We start from the raw sequence: 20,369 nt of genomic DNA, 5'->3' as shown, positions 1-20,369 counted from the left end.
CAGACTGAGGGCCTTCAGTCTAACTTACAGCATTTCGCTGTCCGCCACTCCTATCATACTATCCCCCCACCCCCCTCCCTGTTCCAGCCTGCTACTTAGCCACACTCAGTCACCACTCCCATCATGCACTGGTGCTGCTGCTCGCAGTGTGGTTTCAGTTGCCTGAGACTGCAGTCGTGTGGGTGAGTTGCATTTGCGCGAGTGTGTGTGTGTGTGTGTGTGTGTGTGTGTGTGTGTGTGTGTGTGTGTGTGTGTGTGTGTGTGTGCGTGTGCATGTGCGTGCGTGCGTGCATGCAATGTTTGATTGAAACCCTTTCTGCATTTTCCACATCACTCCTTCTAGAAGTCAGAAAACAAACAACCATAATGACGGTATATATCAAGTAATAGAAGTTCTACCTCTAAATTCATGTACATAGCTCTTAATGCAAATGACAACAGGGTTTAGTAGACTATGACAACAATTAATGTTAGAGAATTCATTCATCTCATAAACTGTTAACTTCATAAAATCATAAGCTTAGGCTTAAGATAGTATCACAGGTTTGTCCTGTCCTATCCTATCAGATGCAGTGCCATCTGTGAAAGCAGTCAGGTCGCATATCAGTTCTGCTGTAATTCTTGCACACAGGGTGCAGATGCTACCGGGTGACTGTCAGTTTGTCTCTGGGTAGTTACAGCCATTATTGGCTAGCCACCAAGAGGCTCAATTGCATGCATTCTGTGCATGCCCAAAGCACTTGGCACTCTTGCTCATGTGCTGTATGATCATGTATGCTAAGATCAGGTTGTCTTACTGCACACATGGCAGCTGTTTGTCTGCCATGTCCATCTGTACCAGTAGACACCAAGCTGCCCACCAGCAAACACTCAAAGTGGAACAAGCCAGTCTACACAAATGAATGTCCACAACAAAACTGTGGGTAAGAGCAGAGTTGATCGCCCACTGGCAGAACATACAGTTGAGCATAACAGGCTTGATTTCAATCTACATCTACATCTATGAACATACCGAAAGTTACATACAGTGCGTGGGAGAAGGTACCCTGTACCACTACTAGTCCTTTCCTGTTCCACTCGCAGACAAAGCAAGGGAAAAATGGCTACCCATACGCCTCTGTATGAACCCTAATTTCTCATATCTTATCCCGATGGTCCTTGTGCAAAATGTATGTTGGCAGTACCAGGATCATTCTGTAGACAGCTTCAAATGCCGCTTCTATAATTTTCTCAGTAGTGTTCCTCAAAAAGAATGTTGCTTCCCCTCCAGGGATGCCCATTTGATTTCCTGAAGCATCTCCGTAACACTTGTGTGTTGTCTGAACCTAACATTAACAAATCTAGCAGCACACCTGTCAATTTCTTTGATGTCTTCCTTTAATCCGACCTGGTGCAGATCCCAAATGCTTGAGCAGTACTCAAGAATAGGTCGCACGAACATTTTCTTTCATTTCATATCACTTGGCAACATTAAGCCCAAATAATTGAATGAGATGACTGTGTGTCAAGTAGGATATTACTAATGCTATATCTGAACATCACGGGTTTGTGTTTCCTACTCATCCACATTACCTTGCATATTTCTACGTTTAGAGGTAGCTGTCTAAGTTGTTCTATATCAACATATAGTCACTAACCTTTGACAACTCCCTGTACACCACAGCATCATCAGCAAACAATAGCAGATCATTTATGTGTGTAGAAAGTAGCAGCAGTCCTATTACACTTCCCTGGAGACAACCTTGTTCCTCATGAATACTCGCCATTGAGGACAACATATTAGCTTCTATCACCTAAGAAGTCTTTGTGCCCCTCACCTACCTGGCAACCTATTGTGTAGGCTCTTAACCTTCATTAACAGGCTGCAGAGGGGTACAATGTCAAATGCTTTTCAGAAATCGAGAAATATGCAATCTGCCTGTCACCCTTCATCCATATTTCACATTATATCTTGTGAGAAAAGGGCAAACCAAGTTTCACACGAATGATCATTTCTAAAACCTTCTAAAACCATGCTGATTTGTGGACATAAGATTTTCAGCTTCTTCACAAATCACAACTCTGAATCGTTGGAACTCCCTCTCCGCTCAGAATTTGGTTCTCTGAATTACACAGATGAGAGCTGCCCTTGCAACACATTCCTCAAACCTACAACACTCGTCACACACACACACACACACACACACACACACACACACACACACCTCTACCACTTGTAATGTAACTTGTCAATAAAACACTCTCATCTGCTATTGAAAAATACAATACACTGCATTTGTAAACAACAATCCACTTTAATGTTGTGATTTCAAAATTTCCATGCACTCTCTCTGAACACTATACAACTTAACTTCTGAGGTCATCAGTCGCCTAGAACTTAGAACTACTTAAACCTAACTAACCTACGGACATTACACACATCCATGCCCCAGGCAGGATTCGAACCTGCGACCGTAGTGGTCACACGGTTCCAGACTGAAGTGCCTAGAACCGCACGGCCACACCGGCCGGCTTCCATGCACATTTAATAACTATTTATATAACTGGTTACATTGGCAATCATCATCAAATAATTACTGTTAATATTAATAGTGATCGTTGAAACAATTATAAATGGTAAACTGAAAATTAGGTTCAAGTAAAAAACTTTTCTGTTAAAACTGAAACCATTGGAAAAAATTTATATTTTTAACTTCATGTTCTTGGCAATAAAAAAAGGTTATTATGTCAGATATGTGCTTGTGGAAGTCATAAGTTTGACTTTGTGACGACTGGTCATATTGTGAGAAGAATTTATTGAAGAAGTTAATAAAATGTGGAAGAAAAATGCTGTAATATTTCATTTAATAGTTATAAAACACAGAATCAAGCAGGAATGTCATACCTTTTAGACTAAAATTGTGCCAACAATAACATAAAGGTGGAATGGATAGCAAGCAGAATTTAAGTAAAAGAAAATCATTTTAATAACATCAATTTAAAGTTCATGAACATTCTAATTTCTACCTCTTAACAGAAGCTGGCAAAGTTTTGTCTAGTTTATGTGCCTCTTGATGTCTCAGCACCTCTACTATTACCTTTACTCCTTAATTTATTTACTTTGCACTAGTACTTTGTAATACCACATTTAGACAATTAATCTTTATATATTTATTAGGAATATTCTTATACATAGTCATGCCACTCCAAAAGTTTTATGGAAGAAATGCAAATTCCATATCTATGTCTCATGGTATTTTCCTCCAAAAAGCGTTCATCAGTGCACTCTCTCAAGTAACGTAGTGAAGGCTCCATGAAAAGCTTCCTACAGAAAATATTCTTAAAAGCTTAGTGAGACAACAATGGTTTCCTGTGATTCAACCCAATGAATATAGATGGTTTCTTTCATTTTCAGCAAGAGAAATAAATAATGTGGGGCCAGATCTGGACTGTTTGTTGGACATGGAAGTATTTGGATTTGAGAGTGTTCAGGAAACTTTTGCCTTCATATCTGTTGTGATTCGACATCGCCCATGAAGGTCTATTTTTATCTGCTTCTCTTGGATTATTTTGATAGGTATAGTAAGAGACATTAGAAGGTACAAATCTTTGGTTACTGTCAAATATTTTTCAAGCATGATTGTGGCAGTCTACTCCTTAAGTTATTGATTAAATATTTTCCTCTTACTCCTTGTTCTCTTCAGTTTTGTTGAAGTTATCAATGAAGAAGATTCGGATATATGAATGCCATTACACTCTGCATCAAATTGGCACTTTGTATCAATAAGGAATGACAAGTGACTTTTAATCATTTTAATGGCAGACAGTTGAACAATAGAGTACAGGAAAGCCTATATTGTGTGCTAGGCACTAAATGTTAGGAAAAGTTTAGATGGAACTTTACTGTCTAATTATTCCATTCATATTTCAGAATGTAAAACTATCTTTATTAGGTACAATATTACTGAATATCTATACAACAATGTAATGTACATGGTTTTTTGCACAATCATCACCAGGTCACAAACTAAGTGGTTGTTGAGCAAATGAAAGCATATTGAAAGTGTGGGTAGTACTTCCATCTGATAAACCTCATTATTACAGAGCAGAAACAGAGCTGTTACATCATGCGGAGCTTGCCGAGTATCTAACTTAATAATACAAGTAAACATTTCAAAGAACAGTAACAGTGCAAGAAACAACAGGTGTCACGAAGTGAAAGAGCAACGCACCTATACTCTGTACTACACTCTCAAAATCTGCTGTTCATGGATTAGATAGTACGGTATTCACCAAGTGACAGCAAGTGTCTTCTGGAATCCATTAACACAAAATATATTTTTTGTATACTGTACCTTTCATTTCTAAGTTGTTTCCATTTTTATGTAATTAAAAAATGGTGGAAGATCATGGGTGTGTGACTAAAATAATCACTAAATGTTATTTCTCAAGCAACTAGTTCACATATAAGCACTATAAAATTTTCAAAGTTCTGTAAACGTAAATGTTGATTCAACTTAATTGTTGCACTACTGATACTTGCAACAATGATTATTTTCGAAGTACGGCATTCTCAAAATTTTAAGAGTGTTTCTTATATTCAAGAATCTACCTTGTCAATAAAGTGTGTTTTTAGGAACCAACAAATAATAATATTTTGAAGCCATTAATTGGTAGTTCTCCTTCCAAGATGAGCAATAACTAAGAATCAGGGTATGAGGATTATAAGATGTGATGTGATGTCCAAATGATGTAAATAATTAGTGACATATGATACGAATGTCTAATGATAGCTTGTTGCAAGTGAATCTAAAATTTCTGACATTACATTGTCACAACTAAGCACAAACAAACCATAATTACCATCTTGCTTTTGAATACTGTCCAGAATCTCATGCATTCCCTTTCTTAATGCTTCATTTTCTTCTGTCATAGCCTGCAACTTCTCCTGTATTAAATTTGCTTCTTCCTGTGATGCTGCTACATTAATCTGTTCCCACAGCATGTCTTTGTGATCTTGGGTGCTCTTGTAACTCAACCTCCGTTTCCCTAGGAAAAAAAGTTTAAATTTCATAGGGTTATGGTCAATAACAGTACACATCACAGTACTTTTACAGTTCCACAAGACATTCTGTTCCAACATTATCTAACCTCACTTCAAATTTCATTATTGCATTTTAATACTACAAAACTGCACCATGAACTTATCATCAATAAAATAAAATTCCATTGTTTTCATGCATCAATTTGTTGAACAAAGTGTATTTAATGGGGAGAAATGACATACAGGATTTTCACCATGGACTATTGGGAAAGCCAAGTCTTGTAATATCTTGATGTGACTGCTTCACCACGGCATAATGAAATCCTCTCAAGTGAAAATTGGAAACCCTGATGATGGGGCTTTTGAACTTTTATATGTATAGACTTGTCCTTGTTTTTTAGGTACTCCAGATGAACAAATTATTGAATCTGGCCATCACAACTACAGATATTCAGGCCTCTCCCAGACATTAGTATTCTAAATGAATCTCTGTTCTCTTCCTGCTTTAGTTCACAAACAGTGAAAACAGCATTTTTAATTCTTACATATGTCTTACTTAGAGCTATCAAAATGCGTAAAATCTGGGATGGAATAACAACATGAATTGGATAGATTGCTACTCACCACACAGAGGAGGCATTAAGCATAAATAGTGACATTTATTAGTAGACTGTCGGATATACACTGATGGAAAAAAAAGGTCATAGGACCAAGAAGGAGTTGTGCAACATAAATGTAACTTGGTACGCACATTTCAAAATCTGAAAGATGATGCCTAATCAAATTTCATGCTGGATGCATAATAGTGGCACTAGCTGTGCCACTATGAGAATGCTGTAGTGGTTGTGAGCATTAGTTACCTCTGACACTGGGCGTGGCGAGTTGATGTTACTCAAGAATGCCTTTAAGGCAACAAAGACGCCTTTATCAGCACTTCACTGAGTTTGAACAAAGTCGTGTAATAGGGCTATGTGAAGCTACTTGTTCCTTCACCGATATTGTGGAAAGACTTGGCAGAAAAGTATCCACTGTAAATGACTGCTGGCAGTGGTGGTCATGAGAATGTACAGTTGCAGGAAGATTGGATTGTGGATAGCCACATGGCACTATTGAGAGGAAAGACCATACCTGACTGTGTGCTAGATACACTGGACACACACCTGGAGTTATGGTCTGGGGTGCTATTTCGTATCACAGCAGGAGCACTCTCGTGGTTATCCCATGAACCCTGATTGCACATTTGTACAATTTTCAGGCGATTTGACCTGCTGTGGTGTCATTCACAAACATAATTCTAGGAGGTGTTTTCCAACACGATAATGTTCGCCCACATAGTGCTATTGTAGCCCAATATGCTCTACAGGTGTCAACATGTTGCCTTGGCCTGCTCGATCAGCAGATCTGTCTGTAGTCAAGCACATACGGGACATCACTGGGCGACAAATTCAGCATCATCGACAAATCCTGTATTGACCAACCAACTGCAACAGACATGGAACTCCATCCCATGTGACTGAACGAGTTAAAATGGCACAAAAACAAAGGGTTCGCACCATGGGTGGTGGTGAAATTAAGGGAATATTTTATGCCATTGCAGAGAGGGAAGAAGTGAGAGAGGAAATGCTGATGCAATCAACGATCGCCATTGCCAACACAACTTGCTATGTTTAGTTTCACTGTGCTATTACAATACGACTACTGGTAGATTGTGGCAGCAACGGAAAAGCAGGCAGTCAATGCCAAGAATTCTGGACTGAGCCAATATGTGACGAAGTGGCCCAGCCAACACCTTTTGTTGTGTCACTAATAACTCACTCTCATCTTTTTGCATGTATTTTTGATGTAATGTATTCAGTAACAAGACTGATCATCAACCTTTTAAAATCCAATGCTGAGACTCCAAGAGTACGTTTGGTCAGAATCAAGGAAACAGCTATTTCTGGCTAGTGAGCTCTTATTGGGTGGCGACTAGTTACGTCACCCAACAGCAACTGCAGCAACCACACCACACTAACACACGTATTAAGTGTATAGACATTAGCCTATGAAACATTCAAAATTCCTAAAGCACTGGGTTATAAAGTATAAACAGGCAAAGAAGCTATAAATCGAAGCTGGTGCAAGAATTTCATTCTTCTCTTCCTAGGCAGCAATTTTATCAACACTCATAGTGTCAACTGACATAAGCAAATCGCAAATCCATAAACAAACAAGACAGAAATTTCAAAATTTTACAGCATATAATGGATGTATTAGGGAAAAAAATGGTTTTTGCATTTAGTAATATTATACGGTACGTAACTGGAAGGACTATCACTTTCTGTAATGATGTACGAGGTAATTGAGCCATTTCTCAACACCCTGCTGCCACAAACTATACCTTAAAACACATTGTTTTGAGGGTTCTTTCATTTTAATCTCACCTTGAAAATAGCAAAAATTTGTACCCTACATGGTGAAATAAACTGAAACTGTGAAAACAATGAAAACTACCAGATTGCAACATCTCAGATGTTTGTTTTCCAACTGTAGCAAATGCTGTAGAGCATGGTGACGTCACACTACTGCAGTTGCTTCTAGCATATAGAGTGATAAAGAGCAAGCTTACTTGACAGCTTGCCCCAATATATTGCTGATATTATCAGTATATAGCAAATGGACTGACCATGGCTTCCACTTAGGTTCAATTTATATAGTTATACCTCGTATGCCCTTCACTACCTGTGCATTAATTTCAGATATAGTACTTCTGCTCAGAGCCTGTCAAAAGAATCCAGAACGTATTGTGCCTCTATCGGCTGCATCAAACTTAGGCTACTCCATTTGCTACATGCAGCACCACAATTAAAAGGACATGATCAATCAACAGTTGTGCAGGGGCTTGTTCATCTTTGTTGCACTCCTCAATGGTGGTTAATATGTTGTGATGACAGAGGGATTGTTACAAATTTAACAGATTGCTGGGACAGAGACGCATTGGAATCACAGCAGGTAGAATGCTCCACTCTGACTACTCAGCATAATGAATAGGGAAAAGTTTACAAGCATTACTAGAGGTTACTGCAGTTGAGTCACCAGAGTACACTGCACTGCCATTGGCTACAGAAGGAAAACACACACTCTCCAATGCCTTTCACCATACTTTGCAGTTTTTGGTTTAATTCACCAAGTCCATCAATTTTTGCTTTTTTCTGGCTGTGCACAAAGGAAAGATTTCTCAAAAACATGTGTTCACAGTATGTTGGAAATCGGCACAATTACCTTATACCCAGATATCAATTTGAATTTTTTATGGGTTTTTATCTGTCATTACACATCAGCAATTTTTTTAAGAACTGATGAAACTCATTATACAAATTATTGTAAAAACATTATGTTGCACATTTAATTTCCTTTACTTACACAGCTTTTATATAATACACTGGTGAGGATTACGAGTTTTAATCATACATGAGCCATACTTACGTTTTGGCTCATACCTTAGGGGTTTCACCGTTTTCCTAGATTCTGTATTTGCCTCAATTTTAAGTTGTTTTTTTTTATTATTATTATTTTTTTTTTTATTTTTTTTTTTTTTTTTTATGTTTGGACTGCACGAAAATGTAAAACAAGGGTTCCACACATTAAAAATCTACTCACCAAGCAGTAATAGTATGAAACATATTCAAAAGCTATGGAAATATGTAAGTAACATTTGTGAAGGAAAACTTTTTTGTATATACATGCTTCTTGCAAAAGCACTGAGTTGAAAGGAAGAGGCATGAAGGAAAAGGACTAGCGAGGTTTAGAAAATGGGAGAGTTATAAGGAAGTCACCAAGAATCCTGGGTCAGAGGAGACTTACCAGATGGAATGAGAAGTAAAGAGAGGTAATAGGCACCAACGATCAGTCTTTCCTGCTCAACCCGTTTGGTATGTCTCCCCTGACCCAGGGTTCTGAGTGACTTTTCTGTAACTGTCCCGTTTCCTAAATTTTGTGAGGCCTTTTCCTTCATCGCTCTTTCTTTCCCTCAAACTTTTCTGCCAGAGGAAGGTGTGGTGTCACCGCCAGACACCACACTTGCTAGGTGGTAGCTTTTAAATCGGCCGCGGTCCGCTAGTATACGGCAGACCCGCGTGTCGCCACTGTCAGTAATTGCAGACCAAGCGCCACCACACGGCAGGTCTAGAGAGACGTTCTAGCACTCGCCCCAGTTGTACAGCCGACGTTGCTAGCCATGGTTCACTGAGAATTACGCTCTCATTTGCCGAGACGATAGTTAGCATAGCCTTCAGCTACAATTGCTACGACCTAGCAAGGCGCCGTATTCCATTTATATTGAGAGTCTATTATTGTACCATCAAGAGCAATGTTCTACAAATGTGGATTAAAGTTAAGTATTCCAGAAGCTACGTACTTTTCTTTATAGCATTCATTACGTATCCTGTTTCAGACCTCACGCCAGCCTGGTTGATTTTAACGTGTGCATTTCAGCCTTCTCTAGCTATACAACAGAAGGTACCACTGTCTTTGAAAACTTGCATATTTCAATGTATTTTAATGTGTTTTCTCCTGCCACCACTTCGGTGAGTAGATTTTTTATCCATTCAATATATTATATCTTGAAAAATATGCTGAGTGTTTTTTGGGACTGCTGTGGTGCAGTGCTAACAGATTATGCTCATAATGGAAAAACCATCACAATAGCATACTATTGAAATCTGCTGACGAGGTTATGGGTGAATGTCAAGATGAAGTGTTGCAGGAAACCATTGAGTGGGTATATTTACTCCATGACAATACACCATCTCATTTTGCACAGGGCACAGGCTGCTTCTACTTGACGCTGACATGGCATCCAGTGACTCCTTCCTCTTCCCTCAGATGAAGAAACCCTTGAATGACAATCATTTCCAGAATAGTATAGGCAAATGTCAATAAGTGTTTCTTGTGTTGAACTATACAACAGAGTCATATGTGCATTGCCATCTTACTTTCATATGAAAATTCCCAAGGATATACAATCTATATGATTTGAGGACTCAGAGATTAGTAAGGAAATATCAAGAGAATGTTTATCAAGAAAAGAGCTATAAATCCAAGTGTTTCAACCAATAATAAACTTGTATAACCTTGAAAAAGTGCCCAAGAAAATCATTGTTCCATTTAGAATTTCAGACTGTTGCGTCAGTAACATCCACTTACAGGTTCGTGCACAAAATCAATCTGAAACCCTACAAAGTAACAGTAGTGCACTGTTTGACCAACTCAGTTACTGCTCATACAATGTAGGCTTTCACGGCCAGTGTTGTCTTCACTTAAAACTTTTGGACTGATAGGCCATGGTCATTGTATAAAACTCTCCCCTGATGTTTAGTTTCCTACTGCGGGAGACATCCTCAGAGGATGTTTCCTGCAGTCAGAGATGAAACATCAGGGGTGAGTTGTATACATCGGCCGTGGCCGATCAGCCCGGAAGTTTTAAGTGAAGTTACTTACTGTTGCTAGACTTCAGTACTGATAACACTAATGTGTACAGAAAAGTATTGTCTCCAAGTTAATTAGGAGGATACAGGATAAGCTGGATAGAATTTATATTTGGTATGATAAATGGCATCTTGTTCTAAATGTTAACGCAGATGAGAAGTAAAAACAATACCGGAATGTTCAAATACAGTATTAGTGGTGTACTGCTTGACACAGTCACATCAATTAACTACCTAAGAGTATGAAAAGGAACAAGTATGTAAAGTCTGTTGTAGGGAAGGCAGTTGGTGGACTTTGTTTTTTTTTTTTTTTTTTTTTTTTTGAGACAAGTGTACATCATCTATAACAGATACCACATACAGAATACTTGCACGAACCATTCTTAAGTACTACTCCTTCTTTGCAATTCTCACCGGGTCAGATTAACTCCTTGAGTCAAAACAGTGTGAAAAAATATACAATTTTATTTTTTTCACTAAATTAACATTTATTATCATAATAAGCAATGCATACAAGTTGAAACTGGCAAAAAGTAAACACTCAAATGTTTCAAGGAGGCAGCTTCACTTTAGAATCTAATTTAAACTTTTCACAGAAATAACCTTTACTATCATAGTAACTAACAAATACAAGAAGATATTGGGAAAAAGTAAATGTTTAGTTGTTATAAGGAGGTAGTTTCATGATGGAATCGCTAGAGCACACAGTTTTCAACCACCTCTCATTTCATACGATATATTTGAATGCAAATTCTCAATTTTCTGAGATACAAACTCACATCTAAAAATTTCCACGAACTCATAATGACTAGAAGAAATTATAGTCCTAAATAACAGGCAGAAATAGGTGTAAAATATAATAAGTTTTGTATGAAAACTAGAACTGCCCCACTGGCTTTATTTCAAACCACTTAAAAAGTCATGATCTCAATACAGCCACTATAAAAAGAACTGTGTGCCGCAATCTTCTACAATCGCATAGCACATCTTGAAGCCAAATGTTGCTTTGAACATTATAAGTAAATGCTACAATGCACAACATTCAAAGAAGTACCTCAGTTTGTCTCCAGATGTCCTTGTCTTGCAATAGCATTGGTGATTTCACACTAAAGGCACTGATACTTCAAAACAAAATTAATAAAATGGTGGTTTCAGGCAGAAAACACTATTGCTCAAAGGTTCAAAATAAATTATTGAAGTAATTCAGAAGTTTGCAGCTAGATTTGTTACCGGAAGGTTCAATCAACATGTGAATATTACGGAAATGCTCCATGAACGTAAATAGGAATTCTTTTCACAAAACACTATCAAGAATGTTTACAGAACAGGCTTCTGCAATACAGTGCAAAATGATCCTACCGCCACTAGCATGTATCCTTTGTAAGGACTGCAAAGACAGGATAAGAGATAGCAGGGCTCATACAGAAGAATATAGACAGTCATTTTTCTCACACTACATTTGCAAGTGGAATGGGACAGGGCATAGCTAGCAATGATACAAGGGACACTCCACGATGCTCCATATTGTGGCTTGTGGAGTATGTCTATAGATATAGATGCAGAATATGATTGTTCTCCCCTTAGTACACGGATACTCAAGGCATGCAAGGAATATCCAGGATGATCCCATGCTACCTCAACTAAATAGTTTTAATAATACCAAATCAATTGTAATTATTCCCAGTAATGATAATAAAAGACATTCTTTTCAAGTATGACATCCACTTCAATAATAAAATGTTGGCATGTTTTCCAAAATAGTATCCTAAAGCAATTAGTTACATACACTGATAGCTCCAAATCTACTGCCTTGTTTGGAAGTTAGTCATACATTTCATGCTTTGCAAAAGATTGGTTTATTCCAGTCTTCAACAGTGGCAAGCATCATGACTAATGAACTCATATGTATACTAGAAGCACTACTTTTTGGTTTAGGATGACAACAGTGTCATGAATTATAAAATTACGAGACACAATTGCTGGCCAGTACTTTCAGGAGGTAAAACACCTGAGTGCAAATAGGCACATACAAAAATACATGGCACCATCCTACATTTTGGAACTATTAGTTGCTTCCTAGGGAGGATGAGAGGGATATGTTGGGGAAATTTAAAAAAGAATGCCAGGTCATTCATATTCCAAGATGCGAATGACACACCTGTTTCGGGGGTGAGCTCTTCTATGGAATTGTCAAGCACATATGATTTCAGTTTGCATTTGGTGTTAATTTTAGTATTTAATAAACTTGTTACTTTACTGGATAGATAACTGAAGATTATTATGGCTGAAACTCTCACTTCTTTCAGTGCCACTAAGGCTGAGTGAAGGGTAGTTCAGCCATTTCTCTTTTCATTATTATAGTTAAGACACTTACGATTGTTTTAGAACTGCTACTGGCTGAAGCTTTATAAAGGAGTAAATGTACTGTGAGGGTGTTATCAGTATGCCCAACAGTTTCCTGAGCTGTCCTCAAGAGTGGTTACCACACATTATCCTTATTACATGCTTCTATGTAACAAGTATTTTTTTTCCTCGATGATGAGTTACTCTACAATATGATGCCTTAAGACATTAATGAATGAAAATATGAAAATTAAGTCAACTTTTCAACATTTGCTTTTCCAAAATCTGGTATTATTTAAAATGCGGAAGTTTCAGAGCTGAAGAAGATGTGTAACATGTGATTTGCTGTTTAGGTTCTTACAAACATTTAACATATTGGAATATTCAGTTTTATTTGTTAAGTCACCTTTATGCAATATTTATAATGCCATGACAATGTCTTTGCAGTACAAAATTGTATTTATTGTGTTTTATCCAAATTTCCCAAGAGTCCATTTTCAAATAAATATTAATTTTCAAGAAAATTCTATTTTCAAATGTTGAAATTTCTCCATTAGACTTCATATTAATACTTACATTATCAGCAAGGAAAACTCTTTCTTCTTCTTGGATTACTATGGCAAAACATTTTCATATAATAACAACAAGAAGAGACCCAATATTGATTCCTGTGGTACACTTGTAGCAATTATTCCCCATTCTCAAAATTCTGTTTGATTGTGTCTTAATTTGACACTATGCACCCTTTTATTTAGCTAAGATGAAAACCAGATCTAAGATACTATAATAGTTGAGCTTTCCTAGGACATTACTGTAAATTTACAATCAAATGCTTTTGAAAAGTCACATAAAGTACCAGTTGGAAATATTCTGCTATTTAAGTTCTGCATAATTAGATTCCTTAATTCAAAAATAGCATGTTCTGTGAAGAGATCCCTTTTGAAATCCAAAATGAGACCTAGTATCCTCACATACACAACCTTTTCCGGTACACTCAAGAAAAGGATAGCTAGTGAGCATACGTCAGCAATTACTAATATCTGTCTCACTACCTTCCTTGTATAGGGGTCTGACAATAGCACATTTTAATCTGTCTGGAAATATTCCCCTTGATAGTGTTTCATTCATCCATTCACACATTTGATTGAAAAAAATGCACGTATGCAAGGAATAGGATGTTAATCATTTACTCACAACGTTGTCAATTCCATAAGTAATTTCACCTTGAGGGAGTTAATTAATTCTTCATTTTGTTTTTGACAGAGCACATAGTAACTGTGATTTGCCAGCATATAGGTAAAATTGCTTCTTGGATCTATTCTACTGATGTATGAGTCAGTCTTCTGAGCTACTTCATGGATGTGATTATTCATTCATTCACACATTGTGACTGACTATGTTGCACATACGTGAAGAATAGGATTTTAGTAATCAATATTGTCAACTCCATGAGGAATTTTGGTTTTAGGGAGTTAATTACATTTTTAATTTTGTTTTTGGCAGGGCAAGGAGTAACAGAGATTTGCCTGTATGTGGGTGGCATTACTTCTTGAATGAGTTCCATTGATTTATCCTTTGAACTGTCCAAGGCAATCTACACAGCTACTCAAGGAAGTGATTATTAAAATTTGTTGGCTATCGGACAATTACATTTTATTATTTGGCTGTTTTCCTTAACAACAAAATCCTCAAAGCTGTTTCTGAACATAGTCTGCCATAGTCCATAAGTCATATTTGATTATGACACCACATGATGTTTTTCTTCCTGAAATGGACAAATGTTCATTTACAACCACCAAGTATTCTTTATCAAATCACCATCCATGAAAGGGAGCAAGGACTTTGATAAACAGAATGCAATTTTGTGGCTCATCTGCACAGCATACTACTTGATTTTCCTCTTTCTTCATCCTATTTAGACAGCTTCATTTTAAGTTTTAAGACCTCTTGTACATTCTCAGGTCATTTACATATTCTGTTTCATTATTCTTTAATGTGGCAAGACATGTAGTGCCTTTGTAAACCGAACTTCCTGAAAGTATTCAGTGTCTTACGATACACTGAAGATTTTGCACACTCACCTTTTTGTGTTAAATGATGAAATTCCCAATGCTGTGGATTGAAGTGTGAAGAGGTTGGAATTACACAATGACAACTTGCCATTGCTGCTATTAAATTGCACTCCTGTCAAAATGGAGCCTCCCATATTTCACAGTTAGCACTGGTCCCACGATGTTGCGACCACATGATGTGCGTGCATTTCCTTCACTCCCCTCCACATCACAACTGCTCTCCTTGTGAACAAAAGTGTGAGCAGGTGCGAATGCTCATGCTCAAAATCAGTGAGTTGTTACGTTTCGATGTAAAGAAATAAGAGAGTCATTAATTTTAGTCCTCTAATGTTTGAAGCATCACAGCACACATATTCAAAGAAGTTTCATGAATGCCACCGAAACTCAGCAGCAAATCTGTCAGTACCTAGGTAACTTGCCTGATGGGTCTGTTCATCCTGGATTGATCATACTACTGCAGGGCCTCAACAAATCTTGTATTTGTGTATGAGGTTACTGCAGCTAACTTATCCAAGCCATTCCCAAAACTATATTCTCTATTCTTGGCAAGGATGTTGCCTGCTTTTCCATCTATCAACTCTTCATCCTGGGTACTCAAGTCTCTAGCCAGTGCCTCAATATCCTCTATTACCTGGCCAAGGCTAGCTCTAGTTTTAGCAATGCTTGTGACATTATCCTAGTTTTTTCCTACAGCTGTTTTGACCTACACAATGACTGCTACCTAGCAGAAAGACCTTTCTTTTTCTATTCACCTCAGTTTCTGACTTATCTCTTAAATTCTTATTAATGACCTGCTGCAACCTACTTTCTTCTACAGCTGAAAGTGCTCCATCCAAACTATACCCTTTTCACCTCTTTCCTTTTATCTTCCCCGACTTCCCTTCTGCCCTCCACCCATCAATGAACTTCTCTAATTCAGTTTTCATGTCTTTAGTCTCTATCTGGAAGGCTCAAATCTCTGCCACTTGTTCTGAAATCTCCTGTCTTTTACACACAGCCTACATATTCAAAGGAAAGCCTCACTAATAATCCCTTCTTCTCTTCCATAACAGTTGCACTACCGAAACCACAATTCTCAGTACCCACACACCAATGTCAAGCTATTAACTAACCTGCAGCAGCATGCACACTTTTAATCTATGGGCATACTATTTACAATGGTTTACTTGATTTATATTCACTGATACACATAAAAAAAATTAGGCCTACTGGTGGTGACTTGTAGCATTAAATAATCTTATACAAATTCAAATGAAATCAAACCTTTATTAACTCCTTTAGAGAAACACTAATTACTCCAATACTTCAACTTCTAAATGAAACTGAAACACAAAAAAAATTGAGATAAAGTTTATCCAGTGTTTATCATAAACAAATTTACACCTGAGCATGACTTTACTTCTTTCAAAGTTTACACTTTTAATGAAGAATTTGACTGGAACTATGAAACTTCTGTAATATAAACTGGAACAGGCACTAAGACACTTATTTGCTATATAATAAAGATGAAATTAACTGTTAAAACCCCATACATAGCTTGGCTTCATAGCAGTATCAAATGATAACATCTCATCTTGTAACATAGAATTCCATTTGTAGTTATGTAAACATGCTCGTGCCATTTCTGTTTCAGTGGGTGGTTAAGTAGGCCTGCCTCTTGGCACACATGTGTACATTTTCAGTTTTTATGTCAATATTTTGATGGAAGAAAAGTCAGAGCTTAATATCTCATTAACATTGACATCCGGGACAGTGCTTCCATTGTTGAAGTATGGTGGGAAAAACAACTAGCAACTGGTTTGTTGAAAGAAGAAAGAACCCTACCAGCATTTTGCTAAGGAATCTGAAGAAAATATAAAGCTGAATGACAAGGTGAAGAGACAAATTCTTCCTACTACTTCTAATTACCAGTTCATTGTTTTAACAGTTATGCTACAGAACTTTGGTTTACATACCATCCATTATGAAACATTATGAACTTTGGAGTTTCACAATGAATTGCTTGAAATTGTTTGGAAATCAACACCAGCTTTGAGAAGACAAGGATAGTGGAGTCTAAGTCCTGTTAACAAAACCTATAAATTTTCTCAATTTAGTATCTCTACCAATTTTTTTAAAAAAGTATACAATAATTTCAAACAAGAAAATCATTATACAAAGAAAGCATCATTTACACATCTTCCTTCTCACAAAAAGAGTACAGTTTTGCTTTTTATTTGAGTTAACCATTTATATCACAGTTCATTTCATCAAGTATTTGGTAACTTCCCATAAGATGCTCACTAAAATTATCTTTCACACATGCTGAAGCATGGAAATGTGACTGACGATGTATAATAGAACTTAAATAATCGTCAGACAAAAGATGCAACATATCATAAAAAATACAACATTTAAAATAGTAATTGACATGCACAAGCATAAAATCTTTATTGGCAAGGGCAATCCAACAATATAATCTTACTTGGTGAATGCTGGTCACTCTTTTCTGGTAAAGATAAAGACAAGCCTCCAGTGTCTTCCGGGAGAGGTGACTGTGCGTCAAAACCAAACTTTCGGCATAGTTTTGATAGTTTCTGTGTAAGTCGATGATTCTGTACAGAGAAAGATAATTAAAAGAGTGGTAAATTAATTGTCAAACACAAAACGGAGACTGGGTACACTGATGATATACAGCAAAAAATATTAGCTCACATATTAAACAAGGTAGGAATTGTACTAAGCTTGGCAGCACATCACATCTTTATTTATGCTGATTCTGATTTGTAAACCTTGTAATCGTTTGCATTCAATAAATGCATTTACAGGGTGGCGCACGAAATGTGTTACCAATTGTTTCTTTCACAATTTACGACGCACATTATATATCCCACTGGGATCTCTACAGCAGTACCAGCAGAGCTTGGAAAAACAAATGAGTTACGAAATGACGTCTAATTCACGATACTGCCGCTAGGAGACTAGTAAATGGAAGACTGACGACACAGCAACGATTGGCAATTGTGTTACTTTTTCATGAAACAGAAAGCCTTGTTGTGACTCAGAGGCATTTTTGACAACAGTTAACACACGATGGGTCCCTTGCAAGAAGACCATCCACAGGTTGTACGATAAATTTGTACAGGAAGGAACAGTATTGGAAGCAAAGCAACCTTGGCCTAAACCTGTTTGTTCGCTGGAGAATATTGAGGCGGTACGAGTTGCTGTACAGAGAAGTCCCGGGAAATCGTGTAGAAAGGCAGCAGTGCAGCTGGGAATATCCAGATGCTCCGTTCAACGTATTCTTAAAAGTGACCTCCATATGTACCCATACAAGGTGACCTGTACACAGAAGCTCACTGAAGAACACAAACAGCAGAGACTACGGTTTGCTCAGTGGGCGGAGGATAGGGAAGAAACTCTCAACAACATTTGGTTTTCAGATGAGGCGCATTTTCATTTTGATGGTGTGGTTACCAAAAAAATGTAAGCTTTTGGGCCACTGAAAACCCACAAGTGATTCATGAACGACAACATTATGCTCCGAGGATTACAGCATGGGCAGCAATTTCCAGTCACGGACTTATTGGACCCTTTTTCTTTGAAGAAACTGTGAACAGTGAGCGTTATTTGAGCATGCTTCGCAATAGCTTCATTACACAGCTTCTTGTTACTGACTTGCCCTTCAACACACAGTGGTTCATGCAAGATGGAGCAAGGTCACATACTGCAAACACTGTGCTGGAATTTTTACATGAGCATTTCGACATGCGGCTCATTTCACTCAGGTTTCCAGGTCGCTTCAATGACGGACAAAATTGCCCCCCCCTCCCCCCCTCCCCCCCTAGAGTCCAGACCTCAATCCATGTGACTTTTTTTCTTTGGGGGTACCTAAAGGAAAAAATTTTCCCGAAACGTCCACGTGATTTAATGGAGCTCAGAAGACTTATTTTTCAAGCTTGCAGTGAAATTATGGAAGACATGTGCCATAGGGTAATCACTAACTTCAGTGTTCATTTGAAGGAAGTTAGGAAACGAAATGGTGGACATATTGAGCATGTGCTGAGTTAGAACAAATCTCCATGGACGGCTGTTCATTGTAGTATATGTTCCTTTCAGATTGTATTGACAATAAAGTTTATATTCAAAAACAAAATGGTAGCACATTTCGTGCACCACCCTGTATTTGCTACTTTTAATTTTGTTATTGAGAATTCATTTCATGTACAAAAAAGACATTTTAATGAGTGTTCATATTTTAGATTCACGTTTGTTGAGGAAGGAATCAATTTTAGTATGGAAAATAAGAAATGATAAATAGAGGATTCATGAGTATAATTAAGAAAGTAATTTCCCTTTCTGTTTTGCATGAGAAAGAATGTGTGTAACATGATTTGTTGTACCTACTTAGTTTAAGTTATCATTACAAAAAATCATCAGTGTCAGCCATTTGGTGCCTAACTACTGTACAAATGCTTTCTCTACACATTTTGAAGTATTACAATCTTCAGTTGTGTGCATCCACATTGCTTCTATTTGTTTTCTAATCTTGTTGACAAATTTTCCATCAGATTGTTGTCTCAGTCTTTTCTTGTCACTTTAAATGCCTTGGTCCATTTGCCATCCAATTTTGTGGCTAAATGTCCTGTTCACCACTATGTTATTTTTACTACAAGCATAATCATGTATTATGCTCCAGTCACTTCACTGATAAATTTTATTGTTTTTCTTTCTCATCTAGTAATTTCCAACATGCATCTTTCCACTGCTCAAACAGCCACCCTCAATTTTTATAACAATTTTTGCATTAAATGTCCATGTCTCATTGTCATAAGTCAAAACTGGAAAACACAAACTGATTGTAAAGATGAAGCCAGAGCTGGAAAACACACACTCTTTGTACAGTTATGTTTTCAGACATATCAGAAACTTCATTTTAAACACTTTATTAGCTTACCAACCCCCCCACCTCCAGACAATTTTTACTCTGAAATTTCCTGGCAGATTAAAATTGTGTGCCGACAAGAACTTGAACCTGGGACCTTTGTCTTTTGTGGGCAAGTGCTCTACCAAAGGAGCAATTTAAGTACCACTTACGAGCCACCCACCTTAACTTCATTCAATAGCTAATCTCCTATCTTCTATGCTTCACAGAAAATTGGAAGATAGGAGATGAGGTACTGGTGAAAGTAAAGCTGTGACATTGGATTGTGAGATATGTCTGGGTAGATCAGCTGGTAGAGCACTTGCCCTCAAAAGACAAAAGGTCCCATGTTTGAGCCTTAGCTCAGCACATACTGTAGTTTTAATTTTCCAGGAACTTTCAAATCAGCATTCACTCCACTGCAGAGTGAAAATTCATTCTAGAATTTATTTTATTTATTTATTTTTATTTATTTTGTTGTCTGCCTAATCATTGACATCTGATGCCCCAAATGCAAAAACTGTTTCTAAGATTTCATCATTAATTTCTGCTATTTTCTTTTC

General features: G+C 37.3%; 1 protein-coding gene across 1 annotated transcript in view; it reads right to left on the bottom strand.

The window, feature by feature from the left end:
- LOC126188363 (centrosomal protein of 290 kDa-like) overlaps positions 1 to 20,369 on the bottom strand; it is a 188,143-nt gene that overhangs the window by 118,584 nt on the left and 49,190 nt on the right. Inside the window, exons 12-13 of the mRNA XM_049929965.1 lie at positions 17,368 to 17,497; positions 4,843 to 5,028 (exon numbers count right to left, since the gene is read on the bottom strand). Of these exons, the coding sequence (XP_049785922.1) occupies positions 4,843 to 5,028; positions 17,368 to 17,497 (316 nt within the window). The remainder of the gene's footprint in view (positions 1 to 4,842; positions 5,029 to 17,367; positions 17,498 to 20,369) is intronic.

The sequence above is a fragment of the Schistocerca cancellata genome, chromosome 1 (genome assembly GCF_023864275.1).
Source record: "Schistocerca cancellata isolate TAMUIC-IGC-003103 chromosome 1, iqSchCanc2.1, whole genome shotgun sequence".
Taxonomy (NCBI): Eukaryota; Metazoa; Arthropoda; class Insecta; order Orthoptera; family Acrididae; genus Schistocerca; species Schistocerca cancellata.
The sequence above is the reverse complement of the archived record's forward strand: the minus strand, read 5'-3'. Positions and strand labels throughout refer to the sequence as shown.